Raw genomic sequence first — 22248 nt, forward strand, 5'->3', positions numbered from 1 at the left:
ATTGTATCTGATACGGATATCTTTGACACAGATAATAACCACTAGGTTTTCCAGTCTTCTTTTTCTTTCGCTATATTAGTCATCGTCGAGATTCTATAATAAGCTATATCGCTTTTTTGTTATTTGTTTGTTTGTTTCTATACTGCTTCCTTAGTTTATCTCTTTCTCCCTCTAACAAAAATACACATTATTTTCCTATATCATGAAATTTAAAATACACAGTAGAATAACATAGTTAGTAAATTAAAGTGCAACAAGAAGGATCGTCAATAGATAATCAAATCATTTCCCCATTTCTTCCTAATGAAACCTAATACTTTCCCCCACTCTTCTGATATACTTTCTCCCGAATTTTCTCTCAATATGAGTGATAGTTTGTCCAATAAATCATAGAGATAGTTAATCCATCCTTCTGTTTTTGGTATTCCTTTTGTCTCCCATTTCCTCGCGTATAAACCCTGGCGCTAGCTCACATAGACATCCATATCCTCCCATGCTTCTTATCTGTATTCTCCTCCAACATCCTTAATAACATTCATCCTGGGGTTTCTTCTGGTGTAATTTCTAGCATCGTATTTATTGCATCTAATCTCTGCCTCCAGTATTCTTTCGCTTTTCCGCATTTCCACCAACAATGAAAATAGGAGCCTGATGTTTTTTCACATTTCCAACATAAATTCTTCCTTTTCTTATACATTTTGGCTATTTTTATTGGGGTAAGATGCCATCTCAAGTACATTTTCAACCAGTTTTCTCTCAAGCTTTGTGCCAATGTAAATTTGATATCTTTCTTCCATATGCTTTCCCATTTATCGTAATCAATGGCGTCTCCTGTGTCCTTTGCCCAACTGAGCATTACTTCTTTCACTGTTTCTTGCCTCGTGTCCCACAATAATAATACTTTATAAATTTTGCCCATCATACCTTTTTGTTTTCTCTAATTTCTAATATTTCTTCTCATTCAGATTTTTTTAATCCGTCCCCATTCTTTTAAATCACATCATGTTCTCTCTTGAATTTGTCAATATTCAAAACAATTGAAACCAATTCCTTCAACTTTTAACTCTTCCTGAGATTCCTTCCTTCTCCCAGACAGCCTCACCTTGAAGAGCGGTGTTCCCAAGACAAGTCTGGGGTCCAAAGAAACTTGCTCAACCCTTCCCTAAGCCAGCCCCCAATTCCCAAGCTAAAGCAACACAAGGGGAGGTTACATAGATACCAAGGTTGTCTTACTTCCCTTCCCTTCTCCCAGACAGCCTTACCTTGAAGAGCAGTGTTCCCAAGCCAGCTTCACTCCTCCTTGATAACCATTCTCCAACTGCAGCCCCAGCCCCTCTCCAAACGCCCTCCTTCATGTAAAAGCCACTTCTTCTGTCTTTGTAACATTTCCCACTACATGCTTTCTATGACCCATCACTCTACATTACCTACTATGAACTACAACTATAACTCCTACTTTAACTCTAATAATCAAACTCTAATATTTTACCCTTTATGACAGAACCCTTATACCCTGTTTCTGACATGCAATGGGCCAGTCCCAATCCTTCAGGTATACAGCACCAGTCTGAAGTGACAATTCTCCCATCTCAATCTTTCAGGCAAGAAGCATGAGCCTGAGGTTGCAAAGGGCCAGTCTCAATCCTTCAGGTATACAGCACCACCCTGAAGTCACAATAGTACTGTCTCAATCCTTCATCCAAGGAGCATCAGACTGAAGTCAAAATGGTCACATCTCAATCCTTCAGGTAATTAGCATTAGCCTAAATTCACAATGGTTCCATCTCATGGCAGCAGACAAGGAGCATTGGTCTGAGATCACAATGGGCCAGTCCCATTCAGGTATGGAGCACCAGCCTGAAGTCACAATATGTCATGAATCCCTTCATTCATGCATTTAGGGATTAATGCCATAAGTGTTATAGGTTTAGGTTTAAATTAGAGTCAAGATAGACAGGATTTATGGTGGGTTAAAATAATATGACTTAATATGTGCTTTAATAAAAGATACTAGAAAGAGGTAAGGAGATCATGACTAAAGAATGTGATTGTTTGCTAGGATTGGAATGTGTGGGAATCATCCCAACAGAGGCTTGAGTTTAAAAGACTGGTCTCTGTAAAAGGAGGGGGAACATAGAGAATTATTGGTATTTTTATATTGTATTATGTTGTTATGGATTTATGCATATTATATTTTCATATGGTATCATATTAGATTGGGATGGATGAGATTTCATTATACACAAACACACACACACACACACACACACATCGTTAAGCCATAATGTTAATTAAACTGTTGTGTGGCTGAGTTCTGTGGTCCAAGGCCACAGGTGCAGTGGTTGAGAAAAGGCACATGAGAGCTTAATTGTTTTTAGAAAAGCTGCCAGAATCCCAGATGGGAGGACACTGAGCAGAAAAGGGTGGGAGAACGCTGTGCGGGAAAGGGCTATCCAATTAATCAGCTTTATTGGTTAATGGAGTGGAGTTAATTGATATGGATATAAAAGTGATAAGTTTATACTCTCTTTCATTCCTGACATAAAAGTCACTTCTGTTGCATGTATCTTCTTCATTACAAGCTGTTCCTTTTTCAAAGTACTGCCTTTTGTGTTGCAAGAGGGGCTGTAATTAGGACCCTGACAGATATCTCTCTCCCCTTCCATTCACCCTGCTATCCCAAAAGGGCTGGAGAGCATACCAAACCAGCCACAGACCTTTTCCCTGCTCTTGTGTAATGCCATGTCAGTCAAAAATACAATGCAAATAGTCCAAGATCGCCTACTGGACGAAGAGGCTAACCTGGCTTGTTTCACAGAGACCTGGCTGGGTGATGATAGCTCAGCCTCCTGGGCTCAGGCCTTACCAGTCGGGTTCTCCGTCAGTGAGAAGGTAAGGGGACGTCGCTTTGGTCCATGCATACAATCTTGCTTTGGCCACGATACCAATCTGTAAGATGGACCACATCAGATGTATTTGCCTCAGCTTAAAGACTAGGGAAAGTCTGGGGATTCTGTTGGTTTAATGTCCACCCTGTTGCTTAACATAAATACTCTCTGGAAAAGATAACATCAGAATTAACACAAACCAGGGAAAGAGTGACATTCCTGGAGGAAGAATATTAAAAATTGGGAAAAGAGATAGAGAGATTAACAGAAGAACATACTGAAGATACAGCAGAAAAAATTAAATTAGAGCAAAGATTTAGGGAGCAATGTCTTAGAATAAGAGGTCTTCCCGAATAGAGGAAGATCTATATAAAAGGATAATACCGGCCTTGGCTGAATTTATGGACCTAGATAATGAAACATTTCTCCTTGAGGTGGACAAGATGTTTAGAGTAAGCTCCTGGGTCGCAAAACAGAAGAGACTGCCCAGAGATATCGTGGTTTATTTTTTTACGACTCAAATGAAAGAAGCAATTCTCCAACAACACTTTCATACAAGATTCAGAATTGAAGAAAATGAAATTTTATTGTTTAAAGATATCTCTGGGAAACTGTTAAGGAAGAGGAAGGAATATAGACCACTGACTAAGGTTTTGCGCAGCAATATAATCTACTACAAATGGGAACTAACTCAGGGCCTATCTTTTAATTCAAGCAAAAAAGATACCAAATCAACTCAGTACAAAAAGCAAGACATTTTCTACATGAGAATGAAAAAGAACTTAATAAAGGGGACAGTCAGAAAGAAGAAAGAAAAAAACCCGGGAAAAGGAGAAGAGAAAAAGGAGGAAGAGAGCTTAGAAGAAGAAACAGAAGAAGGAGAATTGCTTAGGAAACCAGATCCAAACACAAGAGAGGAAGATATAGATGGAGAATATGAGGATGAAACGGGAAAAGGCAGACATCCTATCATCGAATGTTAAAGGAATTAACAGACCCCAAAAATGAGGTAAACTTTTCCATTATTAAGGGAAACAGAGACTTGATGTAATTTGTCTTCAGGAAACCCATATGAAGAAAGAGGATATAAGATTGTTAAAAAACGCCAAATTGGGGAAAGAATACATAGCAGCCTCAAAAAAGAGGGAAAAAGCTGTAGTGATTTATGTAAAGGATAAATGAGAATCTAAAGAGGTATTCTCAGACCCCAATGGATACTTGGTTGGTGTAGAAGTTACTTTACAAGACCAAAAGATCCTAATGGTGGGAGTTTATGTACCCTTAGGAAATAAAGGCCTGTTCTTTGGAAAATTGAAAAAAACAAATGCCAGACCATATGTGCGATAGGACCTTAACAATGGGAGATTGAAATGGGGTGATAGACCCCCAGATAGATAGAAAGGCAGACAACTAAATATACTTAAAGCAAGGGAAATTACTGAAATCTTTCTTTGAATTAAAAGAAGCCTTTGCATTAGAAGATACTGGAGAATCAAGTATGGTCTGTCTAAGGATTTACGTTCTTTTCAAACACTCATCAATCCTGGTTGAGAATAGATATGTTCTTGACTTCCCTGACTATTAGCACAATGGTGGAAGTAGGAGAAACCCTACCAAAAATCCTATTGGGTCACAATCCAATTTTATTCTCTTTGAAGAGTAAACCTAAGGAACTGATATGGAGACTAGATGAGACTTTGTTAAAAGATGGAAAAAGTCTAGATAAAGCAAAAACAAACCCACTTAAATCCTTCTTTGAATAAAATCTGAATGGAGAAGTCAGCCCAGAGATCGTCTGGGACACAAGCAAAGCGGTAATGAGGGGTTTCTCTTTGAAACCATCTTACGAAAGGAAAACAAATAGAGAAAAGAATTGGAAAGAACTACGGGAAAAGTTAAAAGATAAGGAACAATTACTGAAAGAAAACCCCTAAAACAAAATGATTCAACAACAGATTAAGAAGACTGAAAAGGAAATATCCACAAAGCTAATAGAAGACCAGGAGAAATAATCAAGATACATCAAAGAGAAACACTTTGAGAATGCTAATAAACCTGGCAAATGGTTAGCAAGGAAACTGAAAAAGGGAAAGGAGAAACAAATCTTTTCAAGGGTTAAAGAAGAGGACAAGATTTATTCCAACCAAAAACATATGAAAGAATGTTTATATAAATATTTCACAAATCTATACAAAGAAGAATATATTTCCCAGGAGAGGATACAAGAATCTTTGGACAGAAAAGACGTAGTAGAGATTGATGAAGAACAGACAATCGAACTTAATAAACCAATAACGGCTCCTGAGGTGCTAGAAGCAATCAGTAAAACCAAGGCACCCAAAGCTCCAGGGCTGGATGGCCTAAGAGCAATATATTACAAGAGCTTACAGAAAGAGCTAATTAAACCTCTAGTAGAAATCATGAATAGACTTTCACAAAGAAGAACGTCTGACTCTTGGAAGATAGCTGATATTGTACTGATTCCTAAAGAAAGTAAGGAGCTGCTGGAGGTGAAACATTTCAGACCGATTTCTCGCTTTAACAACGATTATAAAATCTTTGCAATGGTTTTAGCAGAAAGATTTTTAAAAGCCCAACAAAATATCATAAACGAAGACCAAACAGGCTTCCTCCCAAAAAGGCACCTTAGAAACAACACGAGGAATTTACTAGATATTATAGACTTCTATGAGAAGAAAACAGATTAAAAAGCAGCTATGATTTTTCTTGAGGCTGAAAAGGCGTTCGATGAAGTTAATTGGACCTTCATGCTGGAAACCTTAAGAAAAATGGTTCTAGGAGATAACTTTATCAGCTGGATAGATGCAATCTATAGAAAACAAACAGCGAGACTTATGATTAATGGGGGGAAAGCAAAGGCGTTACCTGTAATGAGAGATACCCCTCTCACCTTTGTTATTTATAGCCACTTTAGAGACTCTGAGTCCTAGCATTAAAGAAGATAAGAAGACCAGAGGCCTGGAAATGAAGCAGGAAGAGTACAAACTTAAACTATACGCAAACGACGTGGTGATATACTTATCCGACCCAATAGAAAGTGTTAATCCCCTGCTTTATAAATTAAAGGAATAGGGACAGCATTCAGGTTTCCAGATTAAAATGGATAAGACAAACATTTTACCAATGAATTTAACAAAAGAACGATCAGGAAAATCTACAAGAGGAGACTGGTTTTAAAGTAGGAAAAAGGGTCAGATATCTAGGTGTTGAGTTCACCTCTAAAAACCGAGAGCTCTTTAAAGACAACCACAAGAAAATATGAGGTGATATCAACCAAGATCTCAATAGATGGACTGAACTCAACCTATCCCTCTTGGGAAGGATCAGGGCAGTTAAAACAAACGTACCGCCTAAATTACTATTTTCATTTCAGACTATACCTATCCTTCTTAATGACAAACCATTTTTAGAACAGCAGAAGGACCTGCAAAAATCCATCTGGGCAGGAAAAGACCTAGAATCAGATTTAAATCTCTAATAGATGATGTAACGATTCACAATCCTCTCTTCTATTTTGACCCAACACTTCTTTGGGTGTTTGAAGGACAGTCGTGTGGATGGATTTTAAAACACAGACCAAGCGGCTGGTTAAACAAGAATGTAAGTTTATTTTTAACACAGAATAGGCAAAGGTATCTTTGACATGAAGTTGTTATTACGTCTTCTTTTCTTACATATATATAGGTCTGGTTTTAACTCAATAATAATAATAATAATAATAATAATAACAACTCCACCACACAGGCTATTACTATCACTCAAGAACTTATGTAAGCCAAAGCCCTCTTCCTGAGTCTGGTTCCACTGAGTCTCTCTCCTCTAGACTCTCCAGAACTAATCCTGTCCCTCTCTGGACAAAGCAGTTCCTTAAGTAACCATCCCTCAGGAACTATGGGAACCCAGTCCTCTCTTTGACTCTACTGTTCCCATCCTCTCTATCACTATCTCCCACTGAACTCCCGCTTCATCCCTCAGGATTGCAAACCCTAACTGACTCCACCCAACTGCCAAGCGGAAGCTTCAAACTCCTCAGCCAGCACCTGATTGGCTTAGAGTCTCTGGCTTCTGATTGGCTGGTTTGTAAGTCAGTCCGTCAGACGCCTCCCCCCTTTAATAGGTTCATTGAGACACAGAACCAAACGGTTCTATGGTCCAAGGAACTCCCAGTTATCAATTATACTTACCCATTATATATAACATTATACACACATCAGGTGACACTTGTGATATATTTCATATACTTGTTTTATCAATAACCATTTCCAACTTAAATATCTTTGGTATTTTCCTGTATGTTCCCCTTTTAAACATATGTCTAATATCAGTTCTACCTCTTATAACAACTTACCATCATTTTCTTATATGTTTAACATATTATAACCATATCCTTTATCACTTGTTGAGTTTTAATATTTTAATAACACTTAAATAACCTTTTTTCCCCCAACTTTAGATCTTTATATGTTCCATTTAAATGTTTTTATCAAACATACTTAATCGTTTAACCCTTTTTTCTTATTGATGGAGCATCATCTCCAACCACTTTGCCCTGTTCCCAGTATGGTTTTGAAAATATTTCACCTTCCATTATACTAATGGCAAACTACAATATATTTGTTTTCTATGTCAGGGATGATGGGAGTTGTTGCTCTTCACCTCTGGCTCAAACTCACCACCTTGTTGCGCACCAACGCTGACCAGTTTTGGCCAGTGGATAAAGCTTTGCTTCAAAAGCAGCAGAGTTACAGAGAATAGGCTGAAGACCCTGACAAACTCTCCAAGCCTTCTCACTCTTGCTTCCACAGAAGTCTTCCCACTTCTTCAGGATCCAGCTGGCTCTTGTATCTTCACTCAAGACACCAGACAACTCAGTAGTCTTATATAAAAGATCTACTTTATTCTACTATATACAGCTCCAAACTATCCAACACAACAATACTACTCCAATACTATCCAACTACTACTCACAAAATACATTGGGATTCATAGTCATTAATATAGTCCTTGGATCAAACCACCCTCTCTTGTCAGTTTCCACCCAGTGGGCGTGTACATCCACTCTCATTGGCTCTCTTGTTTCTATCCAGAATTGATGATTTCATCATCTCAACCTTGACCACTTAACAATTCTCAGGTGTGTTCAATCATCCACTTTGCATTTCTGTCCTTGGCATTCAGGACTTGTTAATTCCATTATCTTTTACACCTGTGTGGTTGCTACTTGCTTCTGCTGAGTCACCCTGACTCTCACATACATGTTTTATTTCAATCACTGTATGTCCCATGTTGCTTTTTCCTTAACATTCTAGTCTATCAACTCAATTATATCCTTGTCCTTTTTAGGAGTCTTCTCTGGATCAGTCCTTGTAACTGGCCACGTGTTTCTTTTTACCGGCTGTGGACTTAACACCTCATCTAGTAAAAAGTCTTTGCTTCCTCCTGTTTCACTGGACCACATTCATTGAGAGCGCTGAGCAATCTTTACATCTTCTTCTGTAGACCGTAAAGTGTCCCTTATCAAAATCATCCCGTTCTCTAGATAGTTCATCACAATCTTTGGTCTTTTTCCCTCTGTTGAATCTCCTTTTCCAGTTGGTTGATGGCTTTTGGGGTCCCACCAACGCTTGTCTGTCATCTGGTCGTCACCAGTATGTTTGACAGCGAAGTTTATAGACGTGAACATGTTCTGCATATACACATCTATTCTTTCAACTTTTACTTTAAGATTCTTCCAGTCTCTGTGAACTAAACCTTTTTCTTGGGTTATATCACCCATTTGCCAAACTACATATTTTTCAATACTGTCCCATTTAATATATAGCTTCCAGAACCCTGAACTCTTTATTAGAACCTACAAAAGCCTGCTGTGATGCTTTGAATAACTAGTTGGCAGACAAAATCTCTCAGATAAGAGCCGATTTGGATACTGGTCTTACGACAGAGGTGACAGGAGAGGTATCCAGAGCCTCCACCTATACTGTTATTCTGGATGAATTTGAGTCAGTTACTACAGAGGATGTGGACAAGCGCCTTGGGAGTATGAAAAATAGGACTTGCTCTCTCGATCCTTGCCCGTCTTGGCTGGGCATCCAGGGGAAGATAACATCAAGATGCTGCTAAAAATATAACTAATGCATCTTTCAGGGAAGGCTGTCTTCCATCTTGCCTCAAAGAGGCGGTGGTTAAACCACTTCTACAAAAAAAGCCTTCCCCTTGACCCTCTGGACAGAAACAATTACAGGCCAGTTTAGCTCTTACCATTCTTAGGCAAGGTAATCGAGAGGGCAGTCGCTATTCAACTCCAAGCAGTCTTGGAAGAAACTGATTTTTCTACATCCATTTCAAACTGGATTTAGGACAGGTTACAGAGTTGAGACGGCCATGGTCGCCTTAGTCGGTGACCTCCGTTTGAGCATCGACAGCTCTTTGAAAAGGGGAAGTGTGACCCTGCTGGTGCTATTGAAGGCCTCTCAGCAGCCTTCCATACCATTGACCACAGTATCCTTCTGGAACATATGGGAGAGTTGGGAATTGGGGCACTGCTTTCCAGTGGTTCAGGTCCTACATCTCGGGCAGATTCCTGTCACTTGGGGACAGTTCTTCGTCCAAGAGGGAGCTCAAGTCGGACATCCCTCAAAGCGTGATTCTGTCCCCAATGCTATTCAACATTTACATGAAGCTGCTGGGTGAGATCATTCAGAGACATGGGGCGGAGAGCTGGGAGACCTTGAAACAGTAGTACATGCGCTAGTCACCTCTCGGCTGGACTTCTGTAACGCACCCTACATGGAGCTACCCTTGTGCCAAGTTCAGAAACTTCAATTGGAACAGAATATGGCAGCCAGGTTGGTTACGGACACTTCTAGAACTGCCCACATTACACCGGTTCTTAAATCCCTCCACTGGCTGCCCATTAGTTTCTGGACAAGATACAAGGTGTTGGTTCACTCTGGAACGACCTCCGGATGAGATCCGTCCTATTAACACCTTGGAAGCCTTTAGGAAGGCTATTAAGACGGACCTCTTTCCAAACTAGATTAGATCTATTGACTTGCCTCCCCCTCCTCCTGACCCTTACCCTTGCCATCGTTAGTGTGATGGAAATTGTTATTGATGTATATCGTTCCTGCCCTCCCACCTCTCCTTCAGAAAACGACCCATTTCTTGCCCCAAAAAACTTTTTTACTGTATTGTGTTATGAAAGTTTTTAATTTTCTTGCTGTTTAATAGGATTTTTAAGGGTTGATTAATGTTTTTATAATTGGGAGAAGGGTTGGGGGTTTGGAATTTTAATTGTATTTCTTAAATTGTATATTATTTTATTACTGTAATCCTCTTTGATTCCTTTGAGAAAAGGTAGAATAATAATAATAATAATAATAATAATAATAATAATAACAACTCTTTAAGGGGGTCAAAAGCCCTTTCAGTATGCTCCCAGAACTGTGTGTGTGTGTGTGTGTTGTGTTTCTGGGGCTGTGGGTCTCTCCATTGGTCCTCCTCTGCAGGGTTGTTGTGAAGGAAAAGATAAGTATGTGAGGGAGGATGCCCAATCTGGATCCTGAGGGTCTCTAAGCCTATTTCCCAGGTTGACAGGGGATTGCCAGATTTTTGAGGTCCCTCCGTCTCCCTCCTCTTCGCTTTGGCCAAGAGGATTTTGGCTCTTCTCTCCCCCCAGAGCCTCCTCCCCCAGGACTCCAGAGAACCCCCCCCCCCAAGAAAAATGCCATTGAATCCTATCCTGTGTGATGCTTTCTATTTGGCACAAAATTCTTCCCCAAATGAGGAATCAGAAGAGAGGGTCTCTCCTCAGCCCCACTTTCCACGAGGGAGGGGGCCACTCAAAGACCTTTTTACCTTTGGATCCCCCTCCTCTCCATGGCCATGCCTCTCTCCAAGGGTCCCACTGGCCTTCATTTCTCATAATAACCCCCAAGTACCCGGGACCCAAGGAATCCCCAAGGAGGGGGCAGGGAAGGAAAGAGGGAGAGGAGGCCTTGCAGGACCCCTGCCTTTCTTTGGGGGGGAAGAGGGGCCTCTCCAGCCATTCCTCTGAATGAACAAGGGCTCTCCCCACTTCCCTCCCTCCCTCAGAACAGACTGTGAGGGCAGCAATGGCTTCTGGGGCTGAGACTGTGCAGGCGCATATAGTCCCAAAGGCCCCTCCTCAGCATGCACAGGGATTGCCAGGGCCTAGATGCTGTTGCTTATTCCACTGGTGGCCTTTGTGGGAAAGGAAGGTATGCGCCGGGGTTCAGTGGCCTCCCCTTCCTTCCCTCCTTTCTTCCTTTGAGGAGACCGTGATGGAGGCCAAGGTGCAGAGCTGGACTCAGGAGGGAAAGGCAGGAAAGGAAGGCTCTGCTTTGGAAATATAGCTCTCTCTGTGTATCCTGTATATTTGTGTCTGTGTCTCTGTGATGTTCTTATGGCTGGGAATGGAGATGAGAACTGAGGAGAGAAGAAAGGGTCAGTTTTGGGCAAATTCAGAAATTCTGTGCATCAAAGTCCAGTGTGTTCAAACAGTAAAGAACTTTATTGAGAACACATAGAAATTCAGTGTTTAAGCCAGAACTGACCACTCCAATCCAAACAATATATTAAAACCCCTAAAACCTAAAACATGACCCTCTCCCAAACCTAGCCCCCACCTCCAGTTCCCACAGTCTCTGCCCCACAGGTACCAAGGCCCCCTTTTGCCATTCCCAGAAACTAGCCCTTTCTGTTAATACCTGCCCCCAACTTTCTTAAGCCAAAATCCCACACATTGCAAAAGCTATAATTCCCATAACTATTCTAACCAGCTGCAACAAACCCCAACCTCCCATCTACCTAACCTATACCACAACCCACAATCCCCAGCCAAATTGACAACCCAAAGCAATTATCTATACTATTGGCAATTAAAACCTAAACTTAACAAAATCCAACTTGAAAACATAGAGACATATTGACAGACAAATTTTACAAATAAGATCACAAGGGCCTTTTCTTTGCACTGCTGGATTGAAAATATATTTGTTGTATTCGTTATTGACAAATATAATGTTAGGATTTGTGTGGCTTCTCTCCTCTGTGGACTCTCTGATGTTTCACTAGGACTGACCTCCGAGAAAAACATTTCCCACAATGCTGGCACTTGTATGGCTTCTCTCCTGTGTGGACTCTCTGATGTTTTACTAGGTCTGACTTCTGAGAAAAACATTTCCCACAATGCTGGCACTTGTATGGCTTCGCTCCAGTGTGGACTCTCTGATGTATCTCTAGGTGTGCCTTCTGAGAAAAACATTTCCCACAATGCTGGCATTTGTATGGCTTCGCTCCAGTGTGGACTCTCTGATGTATCTCTAGGTGTGCCTTCTGAGAAAAACATTTCCCACAATGCTGGCATTTGTATGGCTTCGCTCCAGTGTGAACTCTCTGATGTATCTCTAGGTATGATTTCGACGAAAAACATTTCCCACAATGCTGGCATTTGTATGGCTTCACTCCAGTGTGGACTATTTGATGTATCACTAGGTGTGCCTTCTGAGAAAAACATTTCCCACAATGTTGGCATTTGTATGGCTTTGCTCCTGTGTGGATTCTCTGATGTATGACAAGGATTGACTTGTAAGCAAAACGTTTCCCACAATGGTGGCATTTATGTGACGTCTTTGCTGTGTAGACTCTCTGATGACTCAAATGTTCTTCTGTAAAGAAGGACAATGACAAATAAGATTGAAAATCAGAGTTAAGAGAGGAGGGTGTTACCCCATGATTTAGCCCTCATTAACCCCTCCTTATTTCAGGCTAAATTAACAAATTTGCTGTGAGGAACCCAAGCATGACCCTGCTGCTTATGCTCCTAAATCCATGGAATGATTCTATCCTTACTCATAGGAGCTAGCAAAGAAGAGACTGGATGGGGACTGCCTTGAGGGAATCCATGGAAGCAGATAGTCAAAGGACTGTTGAAAAAATATTCCATGAAACATGTGCAAAAATACTTTGATTGACAGATGGCATCATATCCTGTGAGACTGCCATAGAGTCCTGAGTCAGAGCCCAAGGCATGATGCAAACTAACTGCAGAGGTCACTTCCTACTGTTTGGCACCAGGATATGACTCCCAACCAATACAGTATACAGGTCACATGCAGCTTGGTGTGGACTGGATTAGAGTTATGTGTACAAGAGATGGTGAAGGTGAAGGAACTCGGAGAGGAGAGCTTGCAAATATTTGTATTATTTTGTAACTCAGATAGATTTTGAGTGTAAAAAGAGGTCAGTGTATTGCCAATATCTATATCTGGATATTTGCTTCTGTACTCTGCTGTGTTATTGTTGAGCTGCATCTCGGAGCGTCACCCTGAGATTGTGCTGTATATTGGCTTGTGAACATGATAGGAATTCAGAGCCAAGAAGGACTGAGAGCCAGTGTGCTAATCCTTTTTGTCTGATTTATTTGCTCCAAGCACTCATTGCATTCAATTTGGTTCCAGACCATTCTTCCCCCCAGGACACATTCTAAAGCGATTTAAACCCTTTTGGACACTCGGTTTCTGCTCCCAAGCAACAATTACAGCATAAATATCTGCCCTGACTGGCTGTTGTTTGACTTCAGTCCGATTACAGACAGACAGACAGTCAGTTTACATGGCTAAGCACCTCAATGCAGTCGCCAACCCCACTTGTTGTATGAGCTCCTGACTTCTCTTCCCATTTCGAACCCTCAGCAATTGGAATCAAGATCCACCTAGGTAAAGTATTACCATTATGAAAGACTTACATCTCTTGACCTGTGATGTCCTGCCAGGACTGATTGAAACTTTCCCCTGCATTTTCTTTCACATTGGTTCAGGCCTTAGATTATTTTAGTGTAGAAAAGTCATTGTATTAGTTTGTGGGAGGAGCTGTAGGATTCACCTGCATTATTTCCAGGTTTGGTTTGCCCTTTCCCAGCATGCTCTGCTGTAGCTGGAGGTTTTTGGTTTGGAGCGGTCTTTGCTGAGAGCAGGCAGAGAGCTGTCTTTTTGGTGGCAAACAGGCCCACACAGCTGGAAAGGGCATTTCTTACACTTTAGCCAATTTAGTTACCAACTTAGCCATTTTAGTTACCAAGTTAGCCATTTCAGTTACCAGGTCTCAGCCGAATCAGTTACCATCAGCAAGTGAATAGAGGAATTCAGGAGCTGAAAGACCCTGCACCAGCTCCATTGAGTGAGGAGAGCAAACCAACATCAGACCCAGAAAGATGACATCCGGAAGATTGCTGAACTGTAAAGTATCTTTTATTTAGAGCTGGGGAGGAGAAAACTCTTTATTTTGTCCTTTAAATTAAATTTCCCCCCTTTTGAACTTTACATTCAGCTTCAGAGCCTTTTTTGGGTAAAGAGTTTGATCTCACCAGGGTACCGGCGTTGCACACCCAAACCTGCCACCACCTTTAGTTGGGTGTGTCTTCACATGACCACTCCCACCTGTTATCTAGTTCTTGTGCATGTATGTGAACACTTACGTGTGTGTGTGTGTGTCTGTGTGTGTGTATTATGCTTCTCCCCTCAATAAAAAATAAAAAACCTATTTCAAATGCCTTTGGAGTTTTGTGTGCTTCCAATCCTGGTATAGTTAAGCTGAATCCCAAGGTCGCTCTTGCCCCAAACAAACTTTATATCTCCTTTCAGCTAAGTACCTAATTCCCCTAAAAGCATAGCACTTGCGGGTGTCGTCCCCAGACTCCAGCATTCTGGGTAACAAAGGGCCTCTGGAATCAGCCATGGAACTAAGCAAGCTCCGGTAGGAAAAGAAACATTAGAGAACATTGCCATTGTTCTTTAAGCCATTGCAGGGCCAACAAAGGGATTTTACCCAAGAAGTCTCTCCAGAGTCTCAAAAGGCTTGAAGAGGGGCCAAAAAAGCCAGGAATCTTGGTCAGGGATGGGCTGAGGAGCATTTGGAGTCAAAAAGCATTTATCTCCATTGTTCCCTCCCACAAAATCCTATAATTGACAGTTTCGGATAGGATATTTAGAATCTTTATTAAAGGGAGAGCAATGACTCACTAAACTTCAAATTCCAAGATTTCACAGAAAGCTGCTACGACAAACTATGTGTGAAAGGGATCTAGGAGTCCTGGTAGACCACAACTTGAACCTGGGTCAACAGTTTGATGCAGCAGCTAAATAGGCCAATGTGATTCTAGGCTACATAAATACGGGTATAGTGTTATGGCAGGGGGTTGGACTGGATGGCCTTTCTAGTTTCTTTCAACTCTTTGATTCTGTGTTATAGATTAAGGGAAGTAATAGTGCAATTCTGTTCTACTTTGGTCAGACCCTCACTTGGAATACTGTGTCCATTTCTGGTCACCACAATTCAAAAAGGATGTTGAGAAGCTGGAGTTTATCCAAAGGAGAGCAATAAAAATGGTGAAGGGTTTGGAAACCATCAAGTCCTATGAGGAGTAGTTTAGGGATCTGGGAATGTTTAGCCTGGAGAAGAGAAGGTGAAGAGTGGATAGCCCTCTTCAAATATTTGAAGAGATACTGAGGATGGAGCAAGCTTCCTTTCTGCTGCTCTAGAGCAAAGGACACGGAACATTGGACACAAGCCACAGGAAAAGAAGTTCTACCTAAACATTAGGAGGAACTTCCTGACAGTAAGAGCTATTCAACAGTGGAATATACTCCCTCAGAGCATGGTGGCACCTCATTATTGTTGTTGTTGTTATTATTATTATCTTCTAAAGCGCTCCTTCTTTGAAGGTCTTTAAAGGTCTTTGAAGGTCTTTAAACAAAGGCTAGGTGGCCATTTGCTGGTGATGCTTTAAATGTGTTTCCTGCATGGCAAGGGGTTGAACTAGATGGTCCTTGTTATCTATTTAAAGTCTTTGATTCTATAATTCTAAAGTGGAATCATAGTGCCATGATAATGTAGAATGAAAGGGCCCTCAGTCTTCATAGTAAGGGCAATGAATTCAGCTTCCTTACCCACAGAGGCCACATTCTCATAATTCTCCATCATCACATCCTTGTACATAAGCCGCTGCTTCTTCGTCAGCAGTTTCCATTCCTCCTCAGTGAAATATACTGCCACATCCGCAAAGGTCACCTGCAACAGAAAATAGCCCTCATCCAGAGAATGACTAATAAAAGGGGAGGGAGAAGCACATGATGCATCCCAAAAATTATTTGATCTCCTTAGAATTTAGTCCAGGAAATAAACTTTAATTGCTGTTAGCAAGAAAAAAGCTACTGCCTTTGAGGTCCAGTTTGTCTCAAATTCTTTCAATGTAATATACAATATAATTTAGGTCATGGCTGGGATATTAATGATAGATTAGAATACTGACTATCTCAACACGTATAGTACCTTTAGCCTCCAAAGATTATAGTGCATTTAGCCATTTGTTGCCAAATTTCAGAGGCGAATGTCATTTTTAAAAAGCAGTTCTGGGGAGCACTGTGGGCTTGAGGGCCATGGAGCCACCCCCAATTTAGATCCAGAGACATTCTCCCATATCCCCCAACATTGCACAGATGGAAAAAACAAGACATATGTGGACAAGCAACAGCAAAAAGTGGTGAAGATAGACAAAGTTGTTTATGAAGAAGATCACACAAGTGGGAAAGGGCACAACAGTTTGTTTTTGCCTCAGACTCCTAGCAAGGGCAGGTCCCTGCCCCCTTCTTTCTTCTCCAACCCCACTTTTGAGTTGATGGGCTGCAAACTCCTTGGCAATCATTATGCAAAAATTGAAATGAGCTGAAGAACTGGGAAAGTGGGAGGAGAAGAGAGAAACCAGGACATTTTAAAAGCCCTTGAAATATTGGGATGACAGAGGATTAACCAGGACTGTCTCTGCCAAAGTCGGACAGTATTGTATTTCATTCCTTTCATAAATTGGCCCAGCAGTGACACAGTTGAAGCTAATAGAATAGTGACTCACCAAAGACTTCTTGTACCTCGGCAGCCTCCTTCCCTTGGAGCCCAACTCCCTCCGGTTGGCCTCTGTGTTGGCCATCAGGTGGGCAGGGGTCCTTGTGGTCTTGCACTTGGGTCACTTCCAGAAAGAGAGGCCTCAAAGCTGTGTACAAGGAGGCCAAGATGAAGGTCCTGAGAAAAGGGCCCAGGGTTAGGATTGGCTTAGCAAGAAACCCTTCAGCACTCAAAGACACAGAGAACAGCATCCTGCTGGTGACACACGCAGATGACATATGTCTCCGTTGGGCCAATGCAGAGGTGGGCATTTGCTTCCTAGCCCAATTCCACACGGAGCAACACTGGAGCATAGAGGGTTCTGCTGGGTCAGGCTTTCTGGCCTAGTGGCCTCCCATTCTCCCATTGGCCAAAGCAGTTGCCCTCCATCCCCCAGGGAGTTGCCCGGTCAAACAGGGCAGGAAAGGAGCTCTCTCTTCTCTGGTTGCCCCCCTTCCATGGGATCCAGCTCTCCTACCAGGATCGGGGGGGACACCAGAGGATTGAGCTGATGGGAAGGGAACAACCAATTCCCATGGCAGCCTTCTTCCTGCAGAGAAGTCACAATTCTGAGTGTGTCTCTGCCGATGTGGAGAGTGCCTATTTTCCACGCTGTTGCCTGGCCATTTTGGCTTGGGAATGTCCTGTTCTAGCCACAAGTAAGACTAAATCTTAGCCTGTATCCAATCCTATACTTAGTCCTGATCAGAGTAGAATCACTCAGTCTCTTGGATTTACCTATAGATTGACTCACCAGTCAATTACGGGTTGAGTCGGTCTACGCTAGGTTTAACCAACAGGATTCAGGCCTCCCCAAACTTTAAATTCAGATAAGTTACAATAGAATGTAGAAAATATATATGCATAATTATGCATTGTATAAAATTCATTGTATGTACTTTAGTTTCAATAAAAATTATTTTTAAAAAAGACTTTAAAGGCAGGAATGTTAATTTTTCCATGCTGCATCATCATCACTGATGAGAATTTGATTTCTCTTTCATGGAGAGGAAGAGGAAGAGGAGGAGGAGGAGGACCACCTTCTTTATGGAAAGATTAAAAAGCAGATCATTAAACAGAGAGTCTGTGAACATCTAGAAAGCAATGCCATAATCACAAAGAGTCAATATTAGTTTCAGAGAAAGAAGTCATGCCTAACAAATCTAATTTCGGTAGATGATCCTGATAGATGAAGGGAATGCTATGGATATAGTATATCTTGATTTCAGTAAGGCCTTTGTAGATGAAGGGAATGCTATGGATATAGTATATCTTGATTTCAGTAAGGTTCCCCATGTCATTCTCGCAAAGAAGCGATTTTGGGCTGCATCAATAGAAGTATAGGCGGGATACAGACCGCCGCTTTGCGGCGGTCTCCCGCCGGCGCCATTTGCTCTGCGAGGGAGCCGCAGCAGCCAAACCGCGCGGCTCCCGCGCGGAGCAAAAAAGAAGCTCCATTTCGGAGCTTCTTTTTGCGGCGCCTTTATGACGTCGCGAGGCGCCTGGCGCGGACTCGCGACGTCATAGGCGCCGCGACACGTACGGACGCTCAGCGTCCGATACGTAAACATGGCGGCGCCCATGTGGAAGGGGCGCCGCCATGTTGTACGTATTCTATACGTACTAGGGTTAGGGGGGTGCGGAAGCACCGCCCCTTCCTAACCCTAGTACGTATAGAAGACGTACTTTATGGCGGTCTGTATCCCGCCATAAGGTCTAGATCAAGGGAAGTAATAGTGCCACTCTATTCTGCTCTGGTCAGGTCCCACCTTGAACATTTTGTCCAGTTCTGGGAACCACAATTCAAAAAGGATGTTGAGAAACTGGAGTGTGTCCAAAGGAGGGCAACTAGCCTGAAGAAGAAGAGCCCTCCCTCCGGTCCATCTGCCTTGGTCCAGGCCACAGAGGGAGAGAAGAATGCTGGACGTGATTCCCTCCCCCCCCCTCACCATTCCCTTCTCCTTTAGTGTCGTGTCTTTTAGATTGTAAGCCTGTGGGCAGGGAACTGTCTGTTATCCCCTCTATTGTAAACCGCTCGGATTCCCAGTGATTGGGCGGTATATAAATAAAACCTATTATTATTATTATTATTATTATTAACTAAAGTGGTGCAGGATTTGGAAACCATGACTTATGAGGAATGACTTAGGGAGTTGGGGATGTTTAGCCTGGAGAAGAGAAAGTTAACAGGTGATATGATAGCTCTGTTTAAATTTTTGAAGGGATGTCATATTGAGGAGGGAGCAAGCTTGTTTTCTGCTGCTCCAGAGAACAGGACCCAGAACAATGGATGCAAGCTACAGGAAAGAAATTCCATCTCAACATTAGGAGGAACCTCCTGACAGTAAGGTCTGTTCGACAGTGGAACACACTCCTTCCTTGAAGTGCAGTGGACTCTCCTTCCTTTGAGGTCTTTAAGCAGAGGCTGGGTGGCCATCTGTCAGGGATGCTTTGATTGAGAGTTCCTGTATGGCAGAATGGGGTTGGACTGGATGGCCCTTGGGGTCTCTTCCAACTCTATGATTCTTTGATTCTATTATTTATATTCAAGGTGGAGAAACTCTGGCCCCTGGGCTGGATAAGACGTGTATTTCTTCAATGGCCTGATCAATGGCCTCCCCTCATTAGGCCCCCTTCCCCATTTAGACATTGGTGAAAATAATCATTTCATTTTTACAAATGAGAAAAATCTCTGAGCTTAACTGCTGTGTTTATAATATAATAATAATAATAAATATATGTATATACCACCTTTCCTAAAGGATCAAAGCAGTTTACAAATTTACAATTACAAGATTTGTGTGTTTGTGTGTGTCAGTCATAGCAGGACCATGAGGTATGCACCTCCTTCCTCTGCTTGCTAAAACCACACAGAAACTGAGGCATGTACATTTGTGTGCATTGTTTCTGAACGGATCTATTGTCAAAATCACAATTTCTTTACTTTTCCTTGTATATTTTTTAAAAAGATGCACACTGCTGAATATGTTGCACTTATACAACAAAAATCTATAAATGTATAGGTTTATGAGTGAAGATTACAGCCTGGATTATGCTCATTTTTTGGAAGTGAAGAGCTATGTAAATTCATTTTATAATCCAAGAGAAAAAAATACCTCACAAAGCTCTAGTAAACAACATGTACACACACAGTCCCCACACAAAGGACTCACTGGTGCACTGTGTGTCTGGGGTCTGGAAATCTCACTTCCACCTTCTGGGAAGACAATGCTGCCACAGACTGAATTTGGGGCTTTATGCCTGCAAAGCATGGGCTCAGTCTCTCAGCTGCAACCCTTCCACACAATCCTGGACTGAAACATTCAAACAAAGGTCCTCTTCCAGCTCCAGGAATAAAGGCCTACCTTCAGTACAAAGACCCTGATTCCTGCAGCCAAAGAAAGGCCTCTCCTGCAGTCCTTTATGGCTGGAGCTTCCCTGGGTCAGAGGCCGTCTCCTCAGCTGTAGAGAAGGGTTGCTCTGAGTGCGAAGGAGGAGGAGGTCCACAGGGCTGAGGGAGGGAAGGCAATGGGGAAAAGGTCAGTGCCAATGGCCATGGAGGGCACAAGGTGACAATGCCTAGGAAACTCCCCTGAGTCCCAGCCATTCTAGGAATGAGTGGCAGGAGTGAGTCCAGGGGCTGAGGGGGTCTCCTTTCCCAAAGGGGGAGGCAAGGACCGGTGGGGCCCTCCCCAGCTAGGGCCCAAAGGGAGGGTCTCTTTCCCACTTCTCTCTCCCCCAGCCCCCAAAGCCCAGCCTCCCCACTGGCCCTGAGTCCCTGCCTCCCCTTCTTCAGAGCCTCACAGGCCCCTTCCTTCCTCCCTCCCTCCCTTCCTTCCTTCCTTCCTTCCTTCCTTCCTTCCACAAAAATGGAGGGTCAGAGGCACAAAGGGACACACAGTCCTCTTTTTGGCCCCAAGGAGCCTGGCCTCCTTCTCGCTCTGGAGCCTCAGAGAGAGAAAGAGGAACCTCTGTTCTGTTGGGACGTGTGGAAAGATGCACTGTGTCCACCACGACCACCTGCAGAGTTGAACCACATCGACAGGACGCCAGGGAGAAGGAATCTGTGGAGATGTCTGCAAAGGTATTCTGGTCAAGAAGGAAATATTCCTTCACCACTGCAAACGGCCTTCAGCTCCAGGCTTGAGAAATAACCACAGAACAAGCCTTCACTCTTAACTTTAATCTTTGTTTGCAATATTTACAAAATATATATACACAGTGTATTGGACAACCGTCTCTAATACACACTATTTCCACCAACCAACAATAATAACACAACCTGTGATGCAGCCACAGTAACACCAACCACAGAGAGGCAGTTGCTCTCACACACCAACTATCTCACTCTGTCTCTCAGTGACAGTTAGGAAGCACAGTTGACAGTTGCATCAACATTCCGATGATGCACTGTTCGAATGCTGACACATACAACTGCCACTAGAGCTGTATATAACTTGCACAACAGCTCCACCTAGTGGCCACATCCATGTCATTTCCTGACATGTTCAACTGAGGCTTCAGAGAATGTTCCGGAACATTATTCCCCACAGTCACAAGCAGCACAAAATGTCCACCAGAACACAAAATGGCTGACAAAAGCGAAAAAGGCCACCAGGACACAAAATGGCTCCTTCTGCCTCAGTGCTTGGCAGTTGGCAGTTTGAGGCCTTCAGGAAACACAAAACAGAGGATGAAAGGGCCCCAAAGTCGAAAGGGACCCCAAACAGGATTTCCAAATTTAAGAACACATAAACATTTTCCTGATGCTATTGAAAGGAGGAATCTGATCCCCTCCTTAATTACAATCAATAGTGAAAGATATTGATATTGATATTAAGAGTGCCCATCATCCACAACCCAGCTCAGGTCTTGACCGCTCAGGGAGGCCAGTCCAGCTGCAGGTGGCCCTCAGTCCGTCCATCCGTCCTCCTTTCCTTCTGCATTCCTCCTCTTTTCCCCAGCATCAGCCCCTTTTCCAAGAAGGCTGCATCCACACTATAGAAATAAGGCACTTTGGCACCGCTTTAACCGCTCAGTGTTATGGAATCCTGGAATTTTACCTTTGGATACTTAGCTTCTCTGCCAGAGAGCTCTCATGCCACAACAAACTACAAATCCCAGGATTCCATAGGATGGAAACAGGAGAGTTAAAGAAGTTTTGAACTGGATTATTTATGTAGTGCAGATACAGCCTGAGTCAGTTGTAAAAGCATCCAAGTCAAATCTTATCCTGTTAAAATGGTTTTCCTTTTTTAAAATATATGCAGTTTGCTTTTATGTCTAATCCTTATTCTTCTTCTTCTTGTTGTTTGTTTGTATGTTTGTTTGTTTCATTCTTGGTAATATGAGTTATTCTGGTCTGCCTCCTTCCCTCTTTCCT

The 22248-nt window shown here is 42.4% G+C and overlaps 2 protein-coding genes across 2 annotated transcripts in view; both read right to left on the bottom strand.

Moving 5' to 3' along the window:
* The window catches only part of LOC149301645 (uncharacterized), a 337309-nt gene that overhangs the window by 115297 nt on the left and 199764 nt on the right, over positions 1-22248 (bottom strand). The gene's annotated exons all lie outside the window — the stretch shown is intronic.
* Positions 11901-22248, bottom strand: part of LOC149301646 (uncharacterized) — a 140828-nt gene continuing 130480 nt past the window's right edge. The window contains exons 2-3 of the mRNA XM_089484144.1: positions 15878-15998; positions 11901-12598 (exon numbers count right to left, since the gene is read on the bottom strand). Coding sequence (XP_089340270.1) covers positions 11955-12598; positions 15878-15998 — 765 coding nt within the window. The 3' untranslated portion in view covers positions 11901-11954. The remainder of the gene's footprint in view (positions 12599-15877; positions 15999-22248) is intronic.

This window comes from Sceloporus occidentalis, unplaced genomic scaffold (assembly GCF_023333645.1).
Source record: "Sceloporus occidentalis isolate IW3139 unplaced genomic scaffold, rSceOcc1.0.p SCAF_21, whole genome shotgun sequence".
Taxonomy (NCBI): domain Eukaryota; kingdom Metazoa; phylum Chordata; class Lepidosauria; order Squamata; family Phrynosomatidae; genus Sceloporus; species Sceloporus occidentalis.